General features: G+C 40.3%; 1 protein-coding gene across 2 annotated transcripts in view; it reads left to right on the top strand.

Moving 5' to 3' along the window:
- Positions 1–17,830, top strand: part of abca5 (ATP-binding cassette, sub-family A (ABC1), member 5) — an 86,001-nt gene that overhangs the window by 49,269 nt on the left and 18,902 nt on the right. For both annotated transcript variants that reach the window (XR_009656539.1, XM_060940164.1), the window contains exons 19-29: positions 4,039–4,240; positions 7,704–7,870; positions 8,187–8,314; positions 11,043–11,180; positions 11,603–11,716; positions 11,907–12,077; positions 12,492–12,605; positions 14,077–14,214; positions 15,014–15,079; positions 15,163–15,254; positions 15,382–15,505. Coding sequence is in view for 1 of the 2 variants with exons in the window: in XM_060940164.1 (XP_060796147.1) it covers positions 4,039–4,240; positions 7,704–7,870; positions 8,187–8,314; positions 11,043–11,180; positions 11,603–11,716; positions 11,907–12,077; positions 12,492–12,605; positions 14,077–14,214; positions 15,014–15,079; positions 15,163–15,254; positions 15,382–15,505 (1,454 nt within the window). In the remaining variant the exon portion in view is untranslated. The remainder of the gene's footprint in view (positions 1–4,038; positions 4,241–7,703; positions 7,871–8,186; positions 8,315–11,042; positions 11,181–11,602; positions 11,717–11,906; positions 12,078–12,491; positions 12,606–14,076; positions 14,215–15,013; positions 15,080–15,162; positions 15,255–15,381; positions 15,506–17,830) is intronic.

Here is a 17,830-nt window from a genome sequence, read left to right as displayed (position 1 = left end):
CATTGTCATTCCTGACTGTGATGGGGGGCCGGGGTGGGGTCAGCTATATAACATAGAATTGTATGACCCAGACAAATATGACCACCAGCAGGCGTCATTGTGTAGTAGAGATTACTAGCCTGGCACAGCCATCCCCACTACTATATCCACACTACTATATCCACACTACTATATCAACACTTGATTCCTGGCAGGGTTGGTTTACAATCAGTGTAAGTAAGCTAAAAATCACATTTAACACTTATTATCTTCAATACCAAGTGGCTTGACTAAATAAACTTGGTTGTTTATTGTAGCCCTGTGATAGCTCTATTTAGCATGCAAAAAAAATTTGGTGATAACGTTATCTTTGGTGAATGTATGGCAATATATGTCATATTTAGCAAAATTACTCGTGTCATTTAGAAAAAGTGCTTTATTTTGACCACAGGTAGCTCCAAAAGGGATGCACTTAAATCATTCTTTATACCATAAAACAAATATTTGGTTCCATATCATTGGAAACATAGTTAAGTTTTAATGTTGAATGCCAGTAAGTTTTCAGTAGAGTCCTGCACTCCCGTGGGAGTCCCGCGGGACCAGACGCAAAGCAGTGTGGCGCGGGACAAATTTTGAAAGCTCATTGCGGGAGGGAGGGGGAGCGGGCGGGAGAGGTGATAAGCTGCAGTCCCACTAACTAAAAACGTGTTTAAAATAAAATTTATTAATTTATGTCTATCATATATAATTTGTGCTGGATATTTTATTTGGCATTAATAAAAACATTTTAAGATGCCTAAATTTGCGGATGTGGTCTAATCTCGCGTACGTTTCCGATTCCTTTCCACTCTTCTGTGTTTGAGATCTCCGATCATGGCAGAAGAGCAGAGCTCCTCTAGTGAAGCTCACAATGGGTATCTCTGTAAAGCCTCAGCTGCGCATGCCGCCTGGCAACGCGCACCCTCGTTACGTGCGCTAGGTGAAGGATCGGTCAGTGGAGAGCTCAGCTAAGCTCAGCATGTGTAATTCCCCAAGTCAATGACAAGAACTTTCGTGAGAAATAACGCGAACGTCTGCATCGGGCGGGAGCGGGAGAAAATATGGCAGGCGGGAGTGGGACTGAAAATCATAATTCTTTGCGGGAGCGGGACTGCACAATGCGGGAGAGGGACTGAAAATTCTGTCCCGCGCAGACCTCTAGTTTTCAGACTATTTTGATCAAATTAGTATGTAATTGTGTCAAAAAAAAGTCCTCTCCGAGACAGCTAATTTTTCAATATAAAGTAACATATATCTAAAATGATTATTTTCATCCTAAAATGTGGTCAAGATATTGGGACATAAATATTAGAGACAACTAACACAAAGCTTACAGCCTTGTATTTAAAAGCACTATGGAAGTAGTGGATTCTGAATTGTCAAAAAAAAAAATGTCCTCTCCGAGAATCACTTCATTTGTTTCTCCCAGCCCTGCTTAAAGCTACACTCAATCTTCTTTATCTTATAGCAGATTACACAAAACTACCATACACGTATGTCAAAAAATTACCTGAAATCTGTTCTTTAACTTGTCCTTCACTTAAAAACTGGTACAAGAACCAGTTTGAATCAATTTGAATTTTGGACCCCTGTGACACAAACTTTGTACCCTGATTGTAAAACAACCCGGCACATATTTGTTTATCTTTACTAGTGGTTTGCAAAAGTAGTAATCGAGTCTTCACACTTTGTTTTAATTTGAAATACCACAGATATTCCATTTATTTATTTTCTAATAAAAATAACATCAAAGCTGTCAAGGTAAGAAACATCTGCCTAGTTGAGGTGATTGACACTGGCAAAGGTGAGTGGAAAATTATAAATTGTAGCTAGGCCTGTTGATATTATTAATAATATTAATTGTGTGCAGCACTTAATAAAGGTCAAATAAATAGGCCTGTAAAATAAATACATTAAAAAAAACAGTGAAATTATAATAATATGAGCAATAGATCAATAGATCACAGCAGTTGTGCTGTGTCCTGCACGTCATTGCTCTCATCCATGGCCAAAGCAAAAAACTCGCATTCTGACACTCTCTCATTCGCCTGGTCATACACGGTGTCCCCCAAATCTTCGGTTCGCCTGGTCATAGTAGGTGCGGAGAGACTCGCCGCGTTGAGCGCATCCTTCTTGTCGGGACACACCTCCTCGGCCACAGCAAGCATGCATACTTTAACAAAGTCCCCATCGGTAAACGGCTTTCCATGGGCAGCTAGTAGGTGAACTACCTTATAGCTAGCTCGGACAGCAGCCTGGTTGATCTGGGTTTGGCGAAGGAATACATTCTGTTGTGCAGCCAGTCCGCATTTCATCCTCCGAATCCTGTCTTCTCTTGTTTGCCCTCGCAAACTAGCATACTCTTTGTGGTGGGTTTCGTAGTGACGATGCAGATTATATTCTTTGAAAACCGACACACTTTCTTTACATACAAGACAAACTGCACGGTCCTTACACTGAACGAAAAAATAATCGGTGGTCCACTGTTCTTTAAAAACTCTGCACTCTCTGTCAACTTTTCACTTACCGCTAGCCATTTTGCTGTCCTGAACACTGACAGTTCTCTGCGCGTGCGCTGCCTGTCACTGCTTGATCGTGAGCATATGACGAAAATTCAGAAAATATGAGTAGTTCATTTTATAACTAAATATCAATTTTAATTGATAAAATCAACAAAATACAAGATACAGACATGTTGTTATTTGCTAAAAAGCAATTTAAAAAAATAGGCCATGACCACTTTTGGGGATTGCCTCATAGGGCCGGTTCAAGTGGTGGGGGGCAGGTCAAAGGGGGGGGGTGGGCCGGAGTCGGCCCGTGGGCCGTAGTTTGATGACCCCTGCTCCAAAGTCTCAGTGTACTTTCTGTATTAATGCTGCCTTCACAGAAGTGTAAGTTACCTTTACCAAGAGCCACTGACACAACCCCATACCATGGCAGAACCTGGATTTTGGACTTGTTGCTGGTAACAGTCTGGACGGTCCTTTTCGTCTTTGGTCCAGCGCACATGGCGTCCATTTCTTCAAAAAAAAAAATACTAATTCGTCTGACCACAATACACGTTTCCACTGTGTGATGGTCCATCCCTGATGCCTCCGAACCCAGAAAAGCTGACGGCACTTCTGGACACAGCTAACATAAGGCTTCCTTTTTGCACAGTAGAGTTTTAACTGGCATTTGTGAATGTAACTCCATATTGTAGTGCTTGACAAAGGTTTGCCAAAGTAATCCCGAGCTTGTGGTTGTATCTGTGATAGATGAACGACTGACTGTTCTTGATGCAGTGCTGTCTGAGGGATCGGAGATCACAGGTGTTCAGCTTAGGCTTGTGCCCTTGTCCTTTTATGCACCAAAATTTCTCCAGATTCCTGGAATCATTTTATGATATTATGCAATGTAGAGGGTGATTTGTATCCAAATAACTTCCTATCCTTCTTTAAGGAACATTGTTTTGAAACATTTCATTAATTTGCTCATGCATTTTTGACAAGCTGGAGATTCTTGGCCCATCTCTGCTCCTCAAAGACTAGGCCTTTCCTGGATCCTTATTTTGTATCAAATCATGATTACAGTCACAGGTTGATATCACCGGTTTCAAATCACATCATTATTCAATTGTTTTACCTCATTACTGGCACTAAGTCACCCCCTCCTCATTTTTTTGGAATGAGTTATAGGCCCGAAACACGGGAATGGATGTATATTAATAAATGAAATGAAGTTGACCAGCCAAAACACGAAATATCTTTGGTTCATACAATTTGCAATGAATTACAAGTCAAAGTAATTTTAGAAATCACTGCTTACTTTATTATTTGCATTTTCCATACTGTCCCAACTTTTTCTGATCTGGGGCTGTAAAAAATATAATTCAAAATGACCGTGTAAATTTTCTTTCTGTATTGGTTTTGTCTGCTGCATAATTATGAAAGGCCCATGAGTAGAGAGCAAAGTCTGAACCACTGTACATTTATTGGGGGGAAAAAACATCAAGGTTGACTTTAGCCTTATTTGTTTCAGATTACAGTGTGTTTAACCAGGAGAAAGTAGATGAAGGAGGTGATGCCTTCTATCTGGATGATGTGGACCAGAGACCACTGACCTTCTCAGAGGGCAGGCATGATGTAGTGACAGGCCACACCCTTTGGAGGCAGCAGTTTAGTACTGTGGCCTGGCTCCATATGCTCAACCTGCAGAGGGAGAAGAAACCCATCATATACAAGTGAGTCCAGTTACAGTGCCTTGCGAAAGTATTCATCCCCCTTGGTGTTTGTCCTGTTTTGTCGCATTACAAGCTGGAATTAAAATGGATTTTTGGGGGGTGAGTACCATTTGATTTACACAACATGCCTACAACTTTTAAAGGTGCATTATATATATTTTTAAATGTATTGTGACACAAACAATAAGATGAAAAAACAGAAATCTGGAGTGTACATAAGTATTCACCCCCTTTCGTATGAAACCCCTAAATAAGAGCTGGTCCAACCAATTCACTTCATAAGTCACATAATTGGTTGATTTTAAGATCCATCTGTGTGCAATCAAAGTGTCACATGATCTGTCACGTGATGTCTGTATAAGTCGGCCTGTTCTGGAAGGACCCTGACTCTGCAACAATAATAAGCAAGCAACATGAAAACCAAGGAGCCTCCAAACAGGTCAAAGTTGTGGAGAAGTATAGATCAGGGTTGGGTTATAAAAAATATCCCAAACTTCGAATATCCCACAGAGCACCATTAAATCCATTATAGCAAAATGGAAAGAATATGTCACCACTATAAACCTGACAAGAGAAGGCCGTTCACCAAAACTCACAGCCCGGGCAAGGAGGGCATTAATCAGAGATGCAACAAAGATAACACTGAAGGAGCTGCAGAAATCCACAGTGGAGATGGGAGTATCTGCCCATAGGACCACTTGAAGCCGTACACTCCACAGAGTGGGGCTTTATGGAAGAGTGGCCAGAAAAAGTCATTGCTTAAAAAAAAAATTACGTTTGGAGTTTGCCCACCAGCATGTGGCAGACTCCCCAAACACATGAAAGAAGATTCTCTGGTCAAATGAGACAAAAATTGAACTTTTTGGCCATCATGGGAAATGCCACGTGTGGCACAAACCCAACACCCTGAGAACACCATCCCTACAGTGAAGCATGGTGGTGGCAGCATCATGCTGTGTGGCTGTTTTTCATCTGCAGGGACAGGAAAGCTGGTCAGGACTGAAGGAAAGATGGATGGCACTAAATACAGGGCAATTCTGGAGGAAAACCTGTTTGAGTTGGCCGGAGGTTTGAGACTGGGATGAAGGTTCACGTTCCACCAGGACAATGACCCTAAACATACTGCTAAAGCTACACTGGAGTGGTTTAAAGGGAAACATGTAAATGTCTTGGAATGGTCTAATCAAAGCCCAAACCTCAATCCAATTGAGTATCTGTGGCATAACTTGAAGATTGCTGTACACCAACGCAACCCATCTAACTTGAAGGAGTTGGAGCAATTTTGCCTTGAGGAATGGGCAAAAATCCCAGTGGCTAGATGTGCTAAGCTAATAGAGACATACCCCAAGAGACTTGCAGCTGTAATTGCAGCAAAAGGTGACTTTACAAAGTATTGACTTTTTTTTGGGGGGAATACTTATGCACACTCCAGATTTCTGTTTTTATATCTTAATTTTTGTTTGTGTCACAGTAAAAAAAAACAAAACAATGTGCACCTTTAAAGTTGTAGGCATGTTGTGTAAATCAAATGGCGCTAACCCCTTAAAAATCCATTTTAATTCCAGCTTGGAATGCAGCAAAACAGGACAAACGCCAAGGGGGATGAATACTTTTGCAAGGCACTGTATTCAGTTATTGCACAACAAAACCATGTCTCATTTATATAAAGGATCATGCACAACAAGCCAGTCATTATCATGAAATAAACCCTGATAGCAAAGGGGTCTTGAATCACCCTGAAGGGATTTATTCTGCAATAATGACCAGCTTGCTGTACATTATCCTGCTTGCACAGCTATTTACTAAAGAAATCAGTAATTTGACACAAAATATTGATTTTAAAATGATTGAGTTAGAAATTATTTAAAAATTGAGACGCTTCATCACTTGGTGTTTTCAGTTCGAAAACAGTTTTTAAATGTTGTGAGAAGGAATGACAACAGTAAAAAGTGGTAAATGCTTTACCAACCCAACTTTTTTTGAAACGTGTTGCAAGGATCAAAACAGTTTTGAAAAATACAATAAAATTCAAATTTCACATCAAATCATGTCCTGTTTTATTGTTTCAAGTGCAATACAGGTAAAGGATTATTTACAAAACATTGTTTTCAGTTTTAATTTCAACATACCATTCAAAGTTTTTCTGAGTTGGGGTTGTAAAAAGAAGAATTACCCATTAATTTTTGTTACAGACATGAAAGTAGAATGATCAAATACACACTGACTATTATTGTCCTTTTAGTAATCAGTTAAATAGGCTATAAAAAAAAAAAAGTACTATTAAAAACCTGAATGTACTGACTGGACTCAAACGCTCCGTGTTAAGCCAGTATCTCACTGGGCTGCGACAGCTTGCGACACATTGCGAACGTCATTCGCGAGAGAGTTTCAAAAGTGTCTTGAAACATTTGCGGGGCTTCTCAGTTTCCTCGCGTGAGTCGCAAAGTGTCGCTCCTTCGTCGCTGAAATTTTGAACATGTTCAAAAAATTCGTGCGACAACATATCTCATTATCTCTAGCCGCTTTATCCTGTTCTACAGGGTCGCAGGCAAGCTGGAGCCTATCCCAGCTGACTACGGGCGAAAGGCGGGTACACCCTGGACAAGTCGCCAGGTCATCACAGGGCTGCACATAGACACAGACAACCATTCACACTCACATTCACACCTACGGTCAATTTAGAGTCACCAGTTAACCTAACCTGCATGTCTTTGGACTGTGGGGGAAACCGGAGCACCCGGAGGAAACCCACGCGAACACGGGGAGAACATGCAAACTCCGCACAGAAGGGCCCTCGCCGGCCCCGGGGCTCGAACCCGGACCTTCTTGCTGTGAGGCGACAGTGCTAACCACTACACCACCGTGCCACCCCATGCGACAACATTTCTCTCAAAATAGCCGCAAATGCGTCGCTGGTGTCACAAAGCCGTCGCGAACCCTTCTCAAGTCAGTTTCCGTGAGGCTTCCTCTACTTCCCTGCCTGCCGAGGGAAAGCCGGGCTGTGACAGCCTGCGACTAGTTGGAGACAATTGCGGTAAAATATGCGAATATCAATTCAGTGTGATTCCAAGTGAAAATTGTCGCTAATTCGCATATTTTATCGCAATTGTTGTGTCTCCAACTAGTCGCGAGTTGTCGCAGCCCAGTGAGATACTACCCGTATCATGGGATCATTGACAGTAACATGTAATGTGCACACTGATTAAGATTTGTCTACAGTGTGAAAGCTCGCCGTTCATGTGGTTGGCTATTTGGCCAGTCGTTCTAATACGACGCAGCTCCTTTTATTGATGCAGTATGTTATGTTCATTATTATTTATATATCGCTCACAGAACACACTCATTCTTTGTGAAAGTGGGTCACCAAATATACTTTGTTAATGTTCCTGATTTTAATATTAATATTGCACGTAAAAAAAAAAAAAGTTAATATTTTTCTTTGTCTTTTTCTCTTCTACACTAGTGTGACACTGTTCCTGGTCTTCTTGACTGCAGTGCTGGTTCTGTCACTGGTTACAGGGAATATTCAGATCCACTCCCCTGAGAGACAGTTCCAGCCTATTTATCTGCTCCGCAGCCATGAAGCACCTCACAAATATGCCACCAGCTTACTCGTGCTCAACTCCTCTGGTCTGTCTGTCTGTTTCTGTGGACGGGAGTTTAGTTTATTGATTTTAAAAAGGCTGAGCAAACAGGCAGATAATTGACTTAATTGAATGATAAATACGCTCTATTTAATTACTGACAGATTATCAATACCTGGGAGTTAATGTACAAATTAGAGGAATACTTTAATGGAATTACTTTTATATGGTTCTCAATAAAGGAAAGTCTGTAGAGACCCACAATAGAGACTTTTTTTTTTTTGCGCCTAATGCTGTTATTGAGGCCACACAGTGGGGCTTTAGTTTAAGCTTTTTGTTTTGCTTGTGTTTTTCTCTCATAGACTCTGATATATCAGGCTTCATTCATAATCTCGAGTCTCAGGACATTAAGGTGGAAATAATGAGGCAACCAGACTACATGTCTGCTGCACCTCACAGCGCTGCCATCAATGTAACAGGTTCCAGTAAGGTGAGTTGCACTTGGAGTCAACAGACCAAAAACTATAAACTCCGCAACAGACTGCTTTTGCTTATAATGGCTTTAATGTAGATTTAGGGGATTTCAGCTAGAATTTAGCTAATAATGAGTGTGGCTGTTTAAGGTAAACATAAACCTTTATTTTGAAATGCTTGATTTAAACTAGTTTATTAATCACTGTGTGTATGGGATGCATTTAAAGCAGAGGTGGACCAAGTACCCAGCTTCATTATTTAAGTCAAAGTACAGATCCCACTGGTCAAATGTTACTCCGATACAAGTGAAAGTGGTCCAGTCAAGTTTTTACTTGAGTACTGAAGTACTTGCTTTTTAAAATATTTAAGTATTAAAAGTAAATTTTCTGTCAACACATTGTTGTATTATTGTCACAACACTTATAATACCTAATGCCTCTGAAGCAACCGACTGGATTTTGTGCATTCACAAAATGAACGCATGCTGTGCCATCATGGTGGTTTAATGTTAAGCTAGCTAGTCAGTGAAGCTCTACCTGACATGCTAGCAAACTCTTTTCAAACTCAAAATCATATTGGATAGCTAACGCTACTAGAAAAGAAAGATTTCTACATTTTGTTTATTTGGCAAGATTATGCTGAAACGTATTTCTGAAAGGACTCCAGGTAAGTTAACGTTATTCATGTTAGCGTAACTCCGTTTTTACATGCTAACTAACGGTGTCCAAGTTAACTAGCTGTGTGTTAACGTTAGCCGTGGACAAGGCGATGCACATCCATAGGAAATCATTTGACTAACCAGCTATTGCAACGTTATCGCTAGCTCTAAAAGCACAGACAACTTCGCTGCAGGCTTTGTCTTGGAATAAAACGTTGACGTACCTCGATTCTGCTTCCGCAGGTTGGACGGCAAGTTTTTGTAGGCTGTGATGATGTGGTTCGTTTTAGGCAAACAAGGCAAACCTTTTAAACGAAACGACTCTGCAAGGATTAAAGAAAACTGAAACATGGGTTCTAGGTATGGCCATGGGTGCGTGCATTCTCCAGAAGAACCGCCTCCTTCCATTCTGCCATCAACTGATCATGTTCAAATAATGCTGCGGAGAAATCACTGAACTTGATTTTATCCAGTCCATGGACATGACGTGGCCCTAGTGATTACTGATCGGCTGTCTCAGTGTCACCTGTGAAAAAAATCAATCACAGTTTAGAAAAGAAAAAACATCCACTGCTTCACAGTAACAAGTAACGAGGACCTTGATGTAAATGTAGTGGAGTAAAAAGTACGATATTTGTCGTTCAAATGTAGTGAAGTTAAAGTCATAAGTTTCCAAAAAAAATAACTCGGGTAAAGTACAGATGCTCAAAGTGTACTTAAGTACAGTACTCAAGTAAATGTACTTCGTTGCTGTCCACCTCTGATTTAAAGTGAAGTGGAGTAATGGAGCTCTTGATTCTCTCAAGCTGCAAGCTATGAAGTTGTCAGGGTTTTCTTGTGTATTGATGGAGTTTCATCCAGATAGTGGCTCTTCAGAGGCTAAGCTGGATGGAAAAGCACCATGATGCAGAATTTGAATCCCTTAAATGGCTCACTTACTCTGCTGCCTCTCTGCTGCATTTTATTTATTTATTTTTTTGAGTTTGTGTGAGAGCCCTGCGCTCCCGCGGGAGTCCCGCGGGACCCATGGGACCCGACGCAAAGCAGTGCGGTGCGGGACAAATTTTGAAAGCTCATTGCGGGCAGGAGGGGGAGTGCACAATGCGGGCGCAGGCGGGAGAGGTGATAAGCTGCAGTCCTGCTAACTAAAAATGTGTTTAAAATAAAATTTATAAATTATTAATTTATGTCCATCATATATAACTTGTGCTGGATATTTTATTTGGCATTAATAAAAACATTTTAAGATGCCTAAATTTGCGGATGTGGTCTAATCTCGCGTACGTTTCCGATTCCTTTCCGCTCTTCCGTGTTTGAGATCTCCGATCATGGCAGAAGAGCAGAGCTCCTCTAGTGAAGCTCACAGTTTTTCAGAAGTAAGTGCTGCTTTAAAAAGAGGTACATTTACTGTTAAAAAGTCAAGAGTATTAGTCCTAAGTATTAAAAAGTATTAACTAGTATTAAAAAGGACTGTGTATCGCACAGATTATACACTGTCTATTTCTAGCTTTAAATTGAACAATCTGAGGAGCTGGTTGTGGTTGCGCAGCACTTCATATGAGAGGAGAATGAAATCGCGGTTGGAATCATAACGCCACAGACTTGGAAGTGGGAGTGCGAGTGCGCAAAGCGAGAGCTGTCAATCAAAGCGAGAGCTGTCAATCATGAGCACATGCAGCACTCAACTTGGAATGTGTCAGCAGAATGTCAGAGTCTAAACAATAAACTTACAATAAATGAAGGATCGGTCAGTGGAGAGCTCAGCTAAGCTCAGCATGTTTAATTCTCCAAGTCAATGACAAGAACTTTCGTGAGAAATAACGCAAATGTCTGCGTCATGCGGGATTTGCGGGCGGGAGCGGGACAAAATATGGCGGGCGGGAGCGGGACTGAAGATCATAATTCTTTGCGGGAGCGGGACTGCACAATGCGGGAGCGGGTGGGAGCGGGACTGAAAATTCTGTCCCGTGCAGACCTCTAGTTTGTGTCTTAGACACCGGTTTACTTAAGTGATGCATCACTAAAGATGTTTTTCTGTCTTCTTGTTCTCAGTCAAGCGCTCTCTTTCTCCTTTTTATTGTTTTAGGGTTTTAATTACATTGTAGCCTTTAACAGTACCGCAGTGCACTCTTTGCCAATGGCAGTGAATGTTCTTAGCAACGCCCTCCTCAGAGGCTACAATGGTACTGGTCACATTAACACCTGGACCAAACCCTTCGACTATGTGAGTGTCATAAATTTACTTCATATTTGCATTGTTTTCAATGCCATCATTAATATTTAGTCAAGTCAACTTTATTGTCAAATATGCTATACATGCTCGACATACAGCACAGATGAAATTTCAGTCCTCTCTGACCCACGGTGCAAACAGGCAATGCAATAAATAAAAATAGAATAATTGAAAAAACAAACAATATAAACAGTATAAACACTAGATAAGAACTAGACATAGACTAAACACTCAGACAAACAATATAAACAGTATAAATAAACAGTATAATTCTAAATTATAATATTATATATTTATAATTTTATATATAATTATTATTATTATTATTTTTTTTTAGCGTTTTTGACAGGATGGAGTGAGTAATGATGGAGCAATTCAGTTTGTAACAGTTTATGTATTTATTTTTTGCCTAGCAAATCCCAGATTCAACATCCTATGCTCTGGTTTACATTGAGGCTGTGATACTGGGTATGCTGGCAGCTGGAATGCCAGCCTATTTTGCAATGGACCATACACGAGATCGAGAGGTATTCATATTTTTAAGCCATTTATTAATTTTTAAAACAATGTTTATCTTAAAATGCTTGTCCTTCGTTATCTATTGTCATGTCTTCCCTAATTGTGATTCAGTTTAACAGTCATTTCTGAGATAATCTAGCTAAAAGAGTAGTAGTAATTAAATTATAGGATTTTTTTTTTTAAATAAATCTGCTTTAGATAAAATGTCGTTCAACACTGAGGATCTCTGGTTTGGTGCCATCATCATACTGGTGTGGGCAGGCAGCTGTAGATATCCCCTTCTACTACCTCATCCTCATCTGTATGACCTGCACATTGTTCGCGTTTCACTCCACAGACCTGCTTTCCAACAATAATGTCTTGGCTGTGGTGAGGATAAAAACATACATGAAATAAAACACTTGTAGTTTCATAATATAAAGATGAAATGTTTCACTTTGAGCTTTGGAATGTTTCATTCAAAGCAACTTCCCACTAGAGAAATTTTCCTGATTCTAGCACCGTTAAGAAGACGAGCAGTGTTGGAGTAGGAATGGGCACAGTAATAATAATGAATAGTAAAAATATTTTATATGAATCTATAAAAACCTGAACCAATTATCCTTCTACTTAAACCTACAATCCAACAGTAATGTACTAATACTGAGCAATCAGACACGCGTACTTTCTTCAGTCTCTATTACAAGGCTTTTTCTGTATTTTCACAAGTCTGGTTAAACAGCCCACATCTACATGACAGTTTTTATAACTCGGTCTCATCTCTCTTTGCTTCTTTTTCTTCAGATTATTTGCCTCATTGGTTTCTGCCCAGCCACGATCCTATTCACATACTGTGTGTCGTTCATGTTTACTAAAGTCCAGAGCAACAGAGACTTTTTCTCGGTCATCTCTATGATGGTAGGTCACAGGCTGACAAACAACACAACACGAACACAAAATTTTTACCCACAGTGTGACAAGCGGGTGTGTGACCAGCGCCTTCATGGCTGCAGGAGCAGACGGCTGCTTGCTTGCACTAGATTACCTCCTTCCCCCCCCTCAAGTCCCGTGTTTAAAGGCGCAGTTTACACATACCCGGGTATTTTTAAAAACGCAGACCTTTGCCTTCGTTTGTGCCTTTCGTTTATACACAAACGGAGTTTTTTCCTCTGAAAATGATTCTTTCTAAAAACCCTGGCAAAAGTGGAGATTTTTTGAAAACTCCGTTTTGCGTTTGTGTGTAAAGAGACCAAAACTGAGTTTTAGGCAGTCTTCGCGCCACAAAAGAGCGACCATTGTACATATGACAAGCATGGAAACACTCAGAGTAGCAGCATTTCTGTTATTAAGAGCTATATTCGCCTGTTTGCTTTTGAGAATAAAGCTCATAAAGCTCATTGACCAGCAGAGACGCATTAGGGCTCGGAGGGCAGCAATTGTGGAGCTTCTGGTGACCAAAAGAGCCCGACCGTGCCAGCGTCGGCGATTTTGGGTTCGACCTGGACGGACTGCTATCTGGTGGGAGAATTTCGAGAATGGCGTTGTCGTCCCGGAGGAATGGCAGGAAAATTTCAGAATGTCTCGATCCTCACTCCTGTCACTCGCAGAGTTGGTACGTCCGTACATACAGGGTGAGTGTACTCACATCCGCGCTTCTGTTGATGTCGTCAAAAAAGTTGCCTGCACACTCTGGCGTAGTTTAACAGCTCTTGACAGCGTATTTATGCGGATCAATATAAACGTAATTTTTTTAAAAAACGCAGCTGTGTGCACGAAGTTATTTTGGAAAATGGAGTTTAGAAAATATGCGTTTTTAAAAATACCCGGGTATGTGTAAACAGCGCCAAAGTGTACTTGTGTTGTTGTGTGCTTATGCAAAGGTTTTTTAAATGTTCCCACACTGTACTCCTGACAGGAGCATAGTGGGGGGGTGTTCTTTTTTTCCTTATCTCTCCTCATGTTGTGTTTCCTTTTTATCTTTATCCCTGTCTTCCTGTCCTGTCTACCCTATGTCAATTGTATGTTGTATGTGTACGGACAGGTTGACGGCTAATTTCGCTGGTACATGTGACTAGTGACCATAAAGGGCATCATCATCAAATAGGGGGAAAAAAACATGCATACTGTTCATTAAAGTCACTGAATGTCAATTAAAAGGTTTTAAAAATTGTAATACTAACACTAATATTTTGCCACTGTTGCACTCAGTGTGGTTTTTTTTTTTTTTTTTAAATGACATTCAGTACCAAAATAAAGTGTACACTGTTAAGCAACAGGTTTTTGAGTTAGTTAAAAGTAAAAGAGAACAATTTATGGAATATTATTCTGAAATGCATCCCAGGCTAATTGACTGTGCATATATGTTTGTTGTGTATGTTTATTGACACAGGTTTGTGTAGTATCTGCCTCCATAGTCCAGCTGGTCTTTGTGAATGATAATCCTGGACTAACACGTTTTCTACATAATGTGCTGTGTTTTTTCAACCCATTGTATCCTTTGATGGGTTGCCTCAACTGCATTACCAAGGTAATCTTTTGCACATCAGGGCACTTGCCGTGATCGGCAAACGGCATTTATTTTTGAGTTATTTTTTTTTTTTTTTTTTTTTGCTTAACCGATGAATTGCACTACATGTAATTGTTTCTGGAGAGGGTAACGGACACTTTATATTTGTGCTACAATTTTGTGGCCTGTGCTACAAAACTATCAACCTCTGTAGCACCAGCAATTTTTTTTTTTTGCAAAAAAAAAAATTTAACATACAGCTCTGCCTGCAAAGAAGGAAAAAAAAAATTGCTTTCAAGTTTTGTATTTGCAATTTTTGATCATAAAAACAAAAATGGGTGATTAATTTGTTACTGACACAAAAATAGAATGACCAAATGTACACAGACTGTTTAATATCCTTTTAATAATAAGTTAAATAGGCTAGGTTAAAAAAAAAAAAAAGCACTGTTATAAAGTTGAATGCCTGACCAGACACAAGTGCTCCTTGTTGTTGTTGTTGTGGTAACGTTGATAACACACAACATGCACACTGATTCAGATTATCTACAGTGTGAAAGCTCTCCATTGCACACGGTTCCTTTTAGTGATACAGTATTTGTCTGCCGCTCACAGAACATTCTCATTCTTCATACTTATTTGCTAAAATGGGTCACCAGGTATACTTTGGTGGTCGTTAGCGTACATGGGAAGCCTACGTGTGTATGAAACGCTGAGTTAGGGTTTACGTATTGAACAATAAATGAAATCACGTTTTTATGAAATTGAGATGGGACTGCAGGTGAAATGCTTGACTTTGTGTTTGTCTGTCTAATTTCAGGCTACATTCCAACGAGCTTTCCACGAGGAGTTCCTTTGGAAGAATCTACTGATTGCTGTTATTGCTGTGAGTTTCTTATACTTTGATTTTGCATATATTTTACACACATACCCTGATTTGTTATACTGAATATTTTATGGTGTTTGTAGCCCTATTTCCAGTGCATTTTGCTGCTTTTCTTGCTGCGATGGCTCGAGATCCGCTATGGAGGGCAAACTATGAAAAATGACCAGCTGTGCAGGTTCTCTTTACATATTAACAATGTGTCTGTTATGATCTCAGTTTTATGCTTTTGAAAGCCATTTGTTATGTGTGTGAGATGCCTGATCTTTTCATTTGATGGCTATTATTGGCTGTCCTTGCTGTAGGATTTCGTGTAAAGCCAAGGGCAAAGTGCAGCGGAATCCAGAGGAGAATATTAATGAGGATGAGGACGTTATGGTGGAGAAGGCTCGAGTGAAGGAGGCCCTCACCTGTCAGTGCTGTGAAGAGGTTGGAAATGGTTTATTAATAATCTTGCATTTGGATACAAAATGTTTATATACTGTGTGTGTGTGTGTGAGTTGAATTCTGCTAAAATAACTAAAGATAAATATACAGACATTACATTACAGGAGCAGGGATAGTTTAACTATGTGGCGACCATTTGTATTGTCAGGTCTGTACATATTTGTACATTTGGCAAAGATATTGTTATTTTAGCTGTCTACCCCAGTGTATTGGAGTTGAAATCAAATAAAGCATATGAACTGAAAGTCCAGACTTTCACCTTTAATTTGAGGCTATTTACATCCAAACTGGATGAACAAAGTAGGAATTACAGCAATTTTTTAGATGTGATTCCCTTCTTTTTAAGAGAATAAATGCCATTGGACAGTAGGCTACTCAGGCCCTGTCCACACGGCAACGGATTCAGGTGAATCTGATAAAATTGTTTATCATTTCGGCCTGGCGTCCACACGGCACCGGCGTTTTGGGTGCCCCAAAACGAAATCTTTTGAGAACGGGTTCCAGAGTGGAAAAAATCTGGCAACGGAGCAAAGTCATCTGGATGAGTAGAACGGATTTGTTTACGATGACGTCACAACCACATGACTGTCAGTGCTTCACGCCGGGTAGAAGTGTAACGAACTCGATGCGAGTTGTCAACAAATCCTATAACTTGGTTCATGAAACGCGCTTACAAAATATTTTCACTGTGAATATTTATTGTGTAATGGTGCAAAGTGAGAGAAAGAGAGAGTGAGAGAATAGCCCTTAGGGCAGAGTCAATCCCGCCAGCAAAAACAGGGAAAAGAAAGGAGCGATCTCACCTCTTCAGATGTTGGTTTAAGTCCGACAATACATTCCTCAAAAAGGGCGTAGAAGAACAAAGTAATCCATCAACGTGTAGCATTCAATTTATTCCGGACCATTAAAGAATTCTGGAGGATCTCAGAATGTTGGCGTACCGGCTTCCATCTACCCCCATTCATTCCTCTTTCCGCGTCTCCATTCAAAAAACAAGCATGTGATTTAAAGGGACTATGTCCATAGGATAGGGAGTGAGAAAGTGTGTGCGTGACAGTGACAGGGATAGTCACTGTGCGCATGCGCAGTTATGCGCATGTGTCTACTTTTTCTATTGTTCTGGTGTCTCCGATGGGACCGTCTTACAGCGCACGTAGAGGTGTGGCATGTGTATTGCATCATTTTCAGCAAGCGTTGCGTTGCCATATGAACCTGAGATTTTACTGATCCGTTGCCCATGTGGACGTGATATTTAAAAAAAAAAAATCTCGTTGTCGTGTGGATGTAGCCTCAGTTGTTCCATGGTCAATTATTCACTTAATTCAGCTACAATAAGCAAAGGAATGTTTTTCAAGTATGGAATTTGCATTTGGGATCTGTTCCTGTTAACTCTCAATATGAAGTACAAAGAGCTGTCACTGCCAGTGAAGCAAGCCATCATTCAAATGAAAAATCAAAAAGAAACCCATCAGAGAGAGAGAGAGAGACAAAGCATTAGGTGTGGCCAAATCCTACTTGATACTTTATTTAAAAAAAAAAAAAACCCATACTGATGAGCTCAAGAACACCAAAAGACCTGGAAGACCATTGATGATAAATATGGTGTATGACAGAAGAATTCTTTCCCTGGTGAAGAAAAACCCTTTCACAACAATTGACCCGATTAAGAACACCCTCCAAGAGGTAAGCATATCTTTATCAAAGTCAACAATCAAGAGAAGACTGCACCAGAGTAAATGCAGAGGGTTTACCACAAGATGCAAACCGTTGCATCAAAAACCGGAAGACCAGATTAGCGTTTGCCAAAAACATCTTTAAAAAAAAAAAGCTTGTATAGTTCTGGAATAACATCCTGTGGACAGATGAGACAAATATGAACTTGTACTAGAATTGTATGCTCGGCCTGGAGATTCCTTTCAAGGCAGTCGGGCTCAAAGTGGTCTTCGCAAACAACAGAATTCCGACCAAAGGAGAGTGTTTCTAAAGTGTGACCCGTTCCCAAGATGTGTAGCCACTGTTTTAGCAAATTGTTTACATTGCTCAGTTGTCAGCAATGGAGCACAGAAAAAAATGCTTTCCCTTCTCACGTTTATTATTTTTGCTACCAAAGGCTTTGTACTCTGCCATTTTTCAACAATGTTTTGTACATCCGGCTACATTATGGTGTCACGAGCAGTGTACCAATCAAAATACAGGAAACCTACAGTATTAATGATTCTACATCATGCTGATCTTTGACACTGCCCACAAAATGGCAATATGGCTGTTCCCTTAAGTGGAACATGGGCGAGCGGGAATACAAAAGAA

The sequence above is a fragment of the Neoarius graeffei genome, chromosome 14, assembly GCF_027579695.1.
Source record: "Neoarius graeffei isolate fNeoGra1 chromosome 14, fNeoGra1.pri, whole genome shotgun sequence".
NCBI classification, from domain to species: Eukaryota; Metazoa; Chordata; class Actinopteri; order Siluriformes; family Ariidae; genus Neoarius; species Neoarius graeffei.
The sequence above is the reverse complement of the archived record's forward strand: the minus strand, read 5'-3'. Positions and strand labels throughout refer to the sequence as shown.